This window comes from Papaver somniferum, chromosome 9, assembly GCF_003573695.1.
Source record: "Papaver somniferum cultivar HN1 chromosome 9, ASM357369v1, whole genome shotgun sequence".
NCBI classification, from domain to species: domain Eukaryota; kingdom Viridiplantae; phylum Streptophyta; class Magnoliopsida; order Ranunculales; family Papaveraceae; genus Papaver; species Papaver somniferum.
This window is the reverse complement of record NC_039366.1, coordinates 46,426,550-46,435,932: the sequence shown is the minus strand read 5'-3', so window position 1 is coordinate 46,435,932 and position 9,383 is coordinate 46,426,550. Positions and strand designations below refer to the sequence as shown.

General features: G+C 35.5%; 2 protein-coding genes across 2 annotated transcripts; one reads left to right on the top strand and one right to left on the bottom strand.

The window, feature by feature from the left end:
• Positions 1-237: 237 nt before the first annotated feature.
• Positions 238-1,032, bottom strand: LOC113313996. The gene is made up of 2 exons (XM_026562765.1): positions 703-1,032; positions 238-602 (listed from the first exon to the last, which is right to left on the bottom strand). Exons 1-2 carry the CDS (start codon positions 786-788, stop codon positions 383-385), a joined length of 306 nt encoding a protein of 101 aa, XP_026418550.1. The 5' UTR covers positions 789-1,032; the 3' UTR covers positions 238-382.
• A 7,077-nt stretch (positions 1,033-8,109) lies between these two features.
• LOC113311911 (uncharacterized mitochondrial protein AtMg00810-like) lies at positions 8,110-9,090 on the top strand. Its single transcript, XM_026560698.1, has 3 exons — positions 8,110-8,554; positions 8,615-8,803; positions 8,975-9,090. The coding sequence occupies exons 1-3, from the start codon at positions 8,110-8,112 to the stop codon at positions 9,088-9,090; spliced, it is 750 nt and encodes a 249-aa protein (XP_026416483.1).
• The last annotated feature ends 293 nt before the right edge of the window (positions 9,091-9,383 follow it).

Below are 9,383 nucleotides of genomic sequence, written 5' to 3'. Positions count from 1 at the left end.
TTTGTTTTTTCCCCAATAAACAAAGATGTGTTCTATTTCTGATTCCGGGCACTTCTTTGTTGTAATGTCATTCGTGTACAGTAAAAAGAAAAACAAAGTAAAAGAAATTTAATGATAGTTTATGAATAGCATTGATTTTTGATGGGTTGTTTTCATCTACAGTGGATCATAAAATACTCGCTTTAAGTTTAACTTGGAATCTTCTTAGTAATTGTTCTCCAACGTAGTTACAGTTACTGTAATACAATTATCAATGGTACCATTTCCATTTCAAAGATGATCACTGTAATACAACAATAAAACCTCCAAGATCCATCCATAAATCAAGTTCAAATGAGTAATACAGAAGATTGGTCAAGTATAAATTAAAAGTCAGTAATCTTTAAGCAGCTTTTGCTGCATGACCAATAATACATTTAGAAATTAAATCATTCAGATCTTCAATCAGATCTTCATTTTTGCTTTCATCTATCATCTCCACTCTAATCCTACTCCTACTCATGCTGAGATCTGCAACGAAATTACTTTCACTCTCTAGCGATGATCTTTGCCTCCTGATCTTCTTCTTCAATGCTTTTCTTCTTCGTTCATGATCTGCTATCCTGCACACATATATAACACCGAAAAGTAAAAAAAAAAAAACTAACTAAGAGAGAGATTGAATCGAAATCTGGAAATATGAACAGAAAATAAGATCATTACTCTTTAGAGAGAGCAAGAGGATTTTTGATCCCTGATGTGCACAGTGGAAGGCCATAGCTGCAATGGAGGCTTAAAAAGGATTGCATGTTTCTTCTTCTTCTTCTTTAACTTTCGAGAAGTGATTTTTGTAAGGAATGAGAGATATAAAGCCCGAGGAAAGACAATAAAAGTGGGTTTGAATGCTTTTTTCTTTTGGCGATTCCTTCTTCCTTCTGTTTTCTCGGGATGGAACTTGTGACTGTAAAATGGGTATGGGGGGCACTTGTTAATGGTTAGATCTCATTTAGGAAATAGTAGTTTAAAATTAAAAAGGGTTCTTATTTTAGGGAACTGAGACTGAAATGTATAGGAAATTACAATAACTTTTGGTGTACCCCAACGAGGGGACCCTATGCTCATTGCCCACCACCACACACATTATAGATTCTAGTCTTGAGGCCACAGGGTTTCAAGTTTCAACTATGAAGTCTGAAGCTTGTAACCTTGTTTAAGTTTTATTTTTATTTTTTATTTTTTTTTTGATAACTCTCTCTTTGACCAGTAGTAGGAGATTAAGAACTGGATCATCCTTCCATTTTTTTTTAGACGTTCTGGCGATGGCTTTCAGTTCGAGCTGAGTCGGTTGACATGGCGTTCATTTGCAGTTCACATCACACAATTTATGGTTTAATGGAATACGGGGTAATCGTACTAAGAGCAAGGGCTATGAATAATGTCACTCCTTCGAAATGAAAATGGCACTACCAATTTGTTCTAATTAGAAGCTATTAAGGGTCATTTTTACCCCATTTTCACCCCCAACTCGTTCACACACTCGTTCAGTTGAACGAGAGGTTGGTAGTGTAACAATACTAGAGGGGGTTGTTCCCCATCTTGAAGAAAAAAAGCTACACGGGGAACAACCACCTGTCTAGAAAAAAAATTTGACATACGTGGGAGACTGTCCCCCGTGTAGCAAAAAATTTCCAGTGGATGGGGATTATTCCCTGTTTGGCTTCCAAAATAAATTCGTTGGGTTTTTCTCATTTTCCCATAGTGGGTTCCGTTATTTTCTTCTTCATCATCAGTAAGTAACATCTCCAATGGATACTTCTCATCAGAACTGGCTAGGGTTTTCTCTATCTAACAGTATCATGAATAAGCATCATCATCACCATCAGTAGTATGAGATCATCATCAACAACAAAAACAACGGTTCTTTCAAACAATGATTGCAACTTCTTTTCCTAAAGATGAAAATGAGAATGATGGGTCATCTAATCTATCTATGTATGACTTTGATCCGAAACTTGAAGATTTTCTTGGTGTTTCTTCTACTAATCATACTCATGAATCTACGGACAACATGTGACTACTATTTTTCCCATAGTTTACGTAATATGAGCAACTCAGAGAATCCAATACTAAGTAATAGTGATATCTCAGTTGAACTGATATGGTTAAGTAATAAAAGGTACTCAAGAGAAAAATAGTAATAACGAACAAAACTGAGGTAATGTTGTGAGAATGAGTAATGTAAGTGTGTTGTTCACACATGTGTCTGTCTGATCATTACAAGCTGTCTTTAACAGTTACCTTTATTCTGTTTGTTTCCTTTATTTTAGCATCTATACTATTGTATTAAAAGACAGTCTGTTGTAACAGTTTCTTTACCGATCAAATAATAATAAACTGTTCTTCAATAAATCTTTCATGGTATCAGTTTTTTAAAGAAGATCTTGATTCTTCTACTTCTTCTTCGATCCTACAATTGCTTAAAATCACTACAAAATTTCCGCTGCAGCTACTACTTCTTAAAATCTCTACCAAATTGCTATCAAATCGCTCAAAATTTATACAGCTTCTTTTCATATTCTTTTATTTCTTGATTTACTTCTTTATATCTTGAAATCTGAATCTCATCTATCACTTTCAGCTATGTCTACATCTTCTGCTTTGCGGTTCCAGAACATTATTATTTTTGTTTCAGTAAAACTCGAAGAAGATGGATCAAATTATCTGATTTGGAAAAATCAGTTTGAGTTTATTTTGATTATTATAGATCTTGAGGAATTTATTGATGAATCTTTTGTTTGTCCAATGGCGTCTGTTGAACTTGATGGTGAACAAGTTCCAAATCCTTTGTTTGTTCATTGACGTAAGATGAATCGATTTTTCATATCTTGTCTCAATGGAATGTTTGATGATTCTATCTCCAGATGTGTTATTGGATTTACTACATCAAGAGAAATTTAGGTTTACTTAGAAAGAAAGTTCATTCAGCAATTTTCTGCTAAAAGATCACTTCTGAGAAGTTAGCTTCATTCAATCAAAAGAGGTAACAAATCCATTACTTCTTACTTTGATGAGTTAAAAACTATTACTGATTCTTTACAAGCTATTGGTGATAGAGTAGATGAAACTGATATTGTCATGTATGCACTCATGGATCTTGGCAAAGATTATCGACAATTTGTTATTTCTGCTCAAAATAGAGAAACAAAATTTTCTTTAAGTGATGTTATTTCTAGATTGCTCCATCATGAGCAGTGGCTTAAGGCTGAAGAACTTGAACAAGCATCTGTTTTAGAACATAACACAGCTTTTTACACCAAGCATGCATCACAACCATCTACTTCAAAATCAAATTCTCAACCTAAGAATAAGTCTCAAACCACTTGTTAGAGCACTGGTCGGTCAAACTCGCATGCGTTGCTATCTCAAGCATGTTTGTCAATGTTAATGATCAAAACTATAAGTCTTGATTTCTAGTCTCTTATAGCTAAGTTTCGGACTAGGATAGTAATTGTAGTTGAGCTCAAGGACTTCATGGCGATTCATCATACAAGTAGAAGGACTACTCAAGGAACCGGTGGAACTTCTCGACAAAAAGGTATGTGGAGACTTGAACTTATCTGTCACTCAAAAGTCTATCTATTCTATCTCCTACTCTTTGAGACAAAAGTCGTATGCTATATATATAGATTAGATTATACACATTTGGTATTTCGAGCCGAGTATACCTCGCTTATCTATATCTCGAAATATGTGTTGGTAAGATTTTCGCTTCGACCAAGTTTATCTTTACCTAGTGACGAAAGTCATGAATGTTTCGATCACTTTGAAAATTACTTTGATGAGAAATGGTGAAACAACTATATAACGTCCTCTAAGAATGTTTCAGTGATTGGAATGAGATTTTAGATTACATAACCAATGTATTCCTTGAACCGAAGTTCTCGAACTTTGTTGATCAAGAGAACCGGAAGTATGGCAAGTGCCAAGTCCGCGAACTCAGTCTGCGAACTATCGAAATTCTCAAACCCGAGAATTTATGCTTGAGTTGACAAACTACTTGCGTGAGCCAAGTCCGCGAACCCAGTCCGCGAACCAGCGAAGTTCTCAAACCCGAGAATTTCTGCTTGAGTTTGTAAACTTTGTCCGGTGTCTTAAGTCCGCGAACCTAGTCTGCGAACTTCAGAAGGTTATATATCTAAAGATGATCTCTGAACTTAATCTTAAAAGACTAAGGAATGCTTTTGCAAACCGTGGCTATTAAAGTTCATGAACCGATTCTTGTGAATCAAATCATCTTTGCTTCAATTGTGTCTTGTGTAGTTACATAAGATTTCCTTGCAATTGAAAAACTCTCTTAACTAGTTCATTTGAGTCGTTTGAACTAGTTATGGTGAAGAAGAGCATGGTTGGTATGAAATGCTCTGATGGTTAACCATTTTGGTTAGACTATTGTTGAACCAACAATGTACACGTTTGGGTGCGGTTAACAAACCTAGAAGCGTACAGTCATTTGTGTATGACAAGCTAAGTTTTCGATCTAACGGTTGAGAAATATTAGCTTGAATCTAAATCAGGTTTTTATCTAACAGTGGATATTGATTGCTTTGTAACTAACGCAAAATCCTGATTTGAATGACTATATAAGGGGACATCTAGCAACTCTGCAAAACTAATCACCACACCTTATGTTTGCTACTAGTTTGCGTGCTAGAGTCGGTTCTCCTTTAACCTTTGGTTTTCTTCTTCTAAAACCAGGTTAACGACTTGAAGAATTCATTGGGATTGTGAAGCCAGACCGATACTACTTTTATCATAGTTGTGTGATCTGATCATGCATCTTCTATCGTAATAGTACAATCATATTGATTGGCTAGAGATTGTTTGATTTCTCCCATAGGCAAGATATAAAATGTAATCACAAACACTTTCGTCTCATTGTTTGTGATTCCACGACATCTTGTTTCACTACCATACGATTAAGATTGTTGTGAGGTGATTGATTAATCTAGGATGTTCTTCGGGAATATAAGACCGGATTATCAATTGGTTCCTGTTCACTTTGATTATTATCAAAATACGGAACAAATACTTTAGGGTTTTTCTGTGGGAGACAGATTGATCCTTTGATAGACTTGTCTGTGTGAGACAAATTTGTTTATTGTTAAAGCCTGCGATTTTGGGTCGTAGCAACTCTTAGTTGTGGGTGAGATCATCTAAGGGAATCAAGTGCGCAGTATCCTGCTGGGATCAGAGGCGTAGGGAGTACAATTGTACCTTGGATCAGTGGGAGACTGATTGGGGTTCAATTATAGTCCAGTCCGAAGTTATCTTGGAGTAGGCTAGTGTCTGTAGCGGCTTAATGCAGTGTGTATTCAATCTGGACTAGGTCCCGAGGTTTTTCTGCATTTGCGGTTTCCTCGTTAAGAAAATTTCTGGTGTCTGTGTTATTTCAGTTTCCGCATTATATTGTTTATCTTTATAATTGAAATAATACAGGTTGTGTGTGTAGATCAACAATTGGTATAATCCAACCTTTGGTTGTTTGATTGTCATTGATTGATCCTTGGACATTGGTCTTTGGTACCGTCCAAGTTATTCCTTGTGTTTGATTAGAACTCGCTGATTTCTATTAGCTTGAGTAAATCAAAACAAATATTAACTCCTTGAGATACTTTTACCTAGATTGAGTCTGACTGTCTAGTTGATTCTCTAGAAAGTATTTAGAAGTTAGTCCATACAGATTGTTAAGCGAAATATTGGGTGGTATTGTTAGACCCCCGCTTTTTCACCACTGATTTTAGTCAGGTTGTGTGTCAAATCTGCAAGAAGCTAGGTCATACTGCAAATAGGTGTCACTTCAGGTATATACCAAACAAAAAATCTAGTAACTCAAGTACATCTAATAACTCAGATCCTTCAAATAATGTTGGTGCTTCCCATTCACTCCAACAAGCCTTTGCATCCATTCAAGCACACTCAGTTACTTCTACTTCTGATATAAATGTGGCATCTGTTTGGTTACCTAATTCTGCTGCAACTAGTCATATGACTAAGGATAAACAGTTGTTTGTTGATTCTCAAAATTATGATGGGTATAATAAGGTGATGGTTGGAGATGGTACTATGTTACCCATTGAGAAGACTGGTAATATTATTCTTGATACAAATACTAGTCAATTTCATTTAGATGATGTGCTTTATGTTCCCACTATTAAACAAAATTTTTTGTCCATTGTTAAATTTACAAAGGATAATAAGGTGTCTGTTGAATTCTTTGAGTGGGGATATGAAATTAAATGTGCACATACAAGGAAAGTTCCTGCTGAGGGACAAATACAAGATGATCTGTATCCAATGCAAGGGTTGACTGCTTTTGCTTTTGCTTTTGCTGCTTCTACTAAGAATGGTGATAAAACTCAATGGCGTCAAAGATTGGGTCATACTTCTGATTTGGTACTAGATAAGGTTGCTTCTACTTCTTCTATCCAGTTAGGAGCTACTATTTCTTCCTGTTTATGCGAAGCTTGTCAGATAGGGAAGAATCATAAGCTACCTTTTACTTTATCTAAGAGAGTTACTATTCACCATTGAGTTTGGTTCATTCAGATATATGGGGACCAGCTCCAGTTGCTAGTACTCTTGGGTTCAAGTACTATATTATATTCATTGATGACTACTCCAGGTATCATTGGATATATCCTATGAAGAGTAGATCAGAGAGTCTTTCTTGTTTTCAACACTTTAAGAATAGTTCTGAGAATGTTTTGAATACTTATATCAAGTTCTTTCAGTGTGACAATGCTCTTGAACTAGTCAAAGGTCAGTTCAAGTCTTTTCTAGATGATAATGGCATTGTATACAGAGTATCTTGTCCACATCTTCATCAACAAAATGGGTTAGCTGAACGTAAACACAGGCATATCACAGAGATGGGAAATACAATGGCTTTTCAAGCAAATCTACCTAAGTCTTTCTGGTATGATTCATTCCTTACTGCCACTTATATCATCAATAGGCTTCCCACAAAGGTTCTACATTTAAAATCACCTTATGAAGTATTGTTTAATTCACTACCAGATTATTCATTTCTAAGGGTGTTTGGTTGCATTTGTTTTCCAAATTTAGAACCTTATAGGAAAGACAAGTTGAGCCCCAAGTCTATTCAATGTGTTTTTATGGGATATAGCCCACTTCCCAAAGGTTATAAGTGTTATGATTTATCTACCAATAAGACTTATATCTCAGTTCATGTGAATTTTGATGAAAATAATTTTCCCTTCAAGACAACTTCAAGTAATTCTGTTACAACACATGAGTCTCTACAAGATATTACTTCTTCTTTAGATTTATCTAATTCTGATAATATTTATCAAGATCAGTCAGTGTGTATTGAAGATACTTCTACAAATACTTCTACTTTTATTTCTGATGTGCTGCAACCAGTAACAACAAGGTCAAAAACTGGAGTGTTCAAGCCAAAGCCTTTGGATCATGATTTTATGTCTTACTCCACTTCTAGGTATCCTCTACATCTAGCCTTTACTGCTTACGTAACTTCTGTCACAGAACCTAAGACATATAGAACTGCAGTTAAAAATCCAGACTTTGTACAAGCAATGAACAATGAACATACTGCTTTACAAGAAGCTGACACTTGGACTTTAGTCAAACCAGATCCGACCTATAATGTCTTAGGATGTAAATGGGTTTATAAGATCAAGTTGAAACCTGATGGTACAATGGAAAGATTCAAAGCTAGGTTGGTAGCCAAAGGTAATGATCAGAAAGATGGAATTGATTATTTTGAGACATTTAATCCTGTGGTAAAAGCTCCAATAATAAGAATTGTTTTAACTCTTGCCTTATCCAGAGGTTGGACTGTGAGACAATTGGATGTGAGTAATGCATTTTTGCACGGGTTTTCTCACTGAAGATGTTTATATGGAACATCCTAAAGGCTTCATTCATCCTACCAAACCAGATTATGTGTGTAAATTGAATAGAAGTCTATATGGTCTTAAACAAGCACCAAGGGCTTGGTTTGAGAGGTTTTGTGGGAATTTGTTTGAATTTGGATTTTTTAGATCATCTTGTGATCACTCCATGTTTGTATATTAACATGATGACTCTATGGAAATTCTATTACTTTATGCGGATGATATTATCCTGGTTGCTTCTTCAAGTCAGTTGAGTTCTACAATCATTGAGTTTCTTCAAAAGGTATACCCAATGAAGGATTTAGGCAATCTTCACTACTCCATAGGTATTGAAGCTACTTTTCTGGATGATTCACAGAAATTACTTCTTACTCAAAATAAATACACAATTGATATGCTTCATTGTAAACCACCTAAAACTCCAGTTCTTCATGGTCCAAGACTTTCATTATCTACAGGAGTTCCTCTTACTGATGTGACTGGTTATAGAAGTGTGGTGGGAGGATTGCAATATCTGACTATGACTACACCAAATATTTGTTTTGCAGTTACATATGTATCTCAATTCATGCATGCAACCACATCTGAACATCTATTGCTTGTTAAGAGGATATTCAGATACTTAAAGGGCACTATAGGTTCAGGAATTACTCTTAGTGCATGAGATATTTCTTCCATAACTGCCTATGTTGATTCAGATTGGGCAGGGTGTCCTGATACCAGGAGGTCAACTTCAGGGTTTTGTACATTTTTGGGTTCTTCTATTATTTCTTGGTCTTCCAAGAAACAACCTACAATCTCTAGATCATCAGCTGAAGTAGAATACAAATCCATGGTTGTTGTTGCTGCTGAAGTTGTTTGGATCTCTTTCTTGCTTCATGAACTTGGTACTGCAATTCATCATCCTTGTATGTTCTACTGTGATAATACATAAGCTAATAGCTTAGCTTGCAATCCTGTCTTTCATGCTAGAACAAAGCATGTGGAGGTGGATTATCACTTTATAAGGGAGTTAGTCAGTTTTGGATTTCTCAAGATTGCTTATATTGCTTCTGCAGAACAAGTGGATGATGTTTTTACAAAGGGTCTCACTCATCCTATGTTTCTTTCTCTTGTTATCAAGCTTTTATGTTTTCAACAGTATAAGCTTGAGGGGGACTGTGAGAATGAGTAATGTAAGTGTGTTTTTCACACATGCGTCTGTCTGATCATTACAGGCTGTCTTTAACAGTTTCCTTTATTTTATCAGCTTTACTATTGTATTAAAAGATAGTCTGTTGTAACAGTTTCTTTACTGATCAAATAATAATAAACTGTTCTTCAATAAATCTCTCAAATATAAAATGCTACTAAGTTATCAAGAGACACAAAAGATTACGTGGTTCGACTTTCGTCAACGTCCACGGGGTAATGAGTTATTGTTTGTATTAAGTGGTGGTTGTTACAAAGATCTTAAATGCTTCCCAA

Excerpts from the sequence above, each read along its gene's own strand:
- LOC113313996 (XM_026562765.1), bottom strand. The coding sequence starts at position 788 with ATGCAATCCTTTTTAAGCCTCCATTGCAGCTATGGCCTTCCACTGTGC. Across the intron at positions 603-702 it reads CCTCTTGCTCTCTCTAAAGA|GATAGCAGATCATGAACGAA; the intron begins GTAATGATCTTA and ends ATATGTGTGCAG.
- LOC113311911 (XM_026560698.1), top strand. The coding sequence starts at position 8,110 with ATGGAAATTCTATTACTTTATGCGGATGATATTATCCTGGTTGCTTCT. Across the intron at positions 8,555-8,614 it reads ATACTTAAAGGGCACTATAG|ATTGGGCAGGGTGTCCTGAT; the intron begins GTTCAGGAATTA and ends ATGTTGATTCAG. Across the intron at positions 8,804-8,974 it reads TTTCTTGCTTCATGAACTTG|AACAAGTGGATGATGTTTTT; the intron begins GTACTGCAATTC and ends TTGCTTCTGCAG.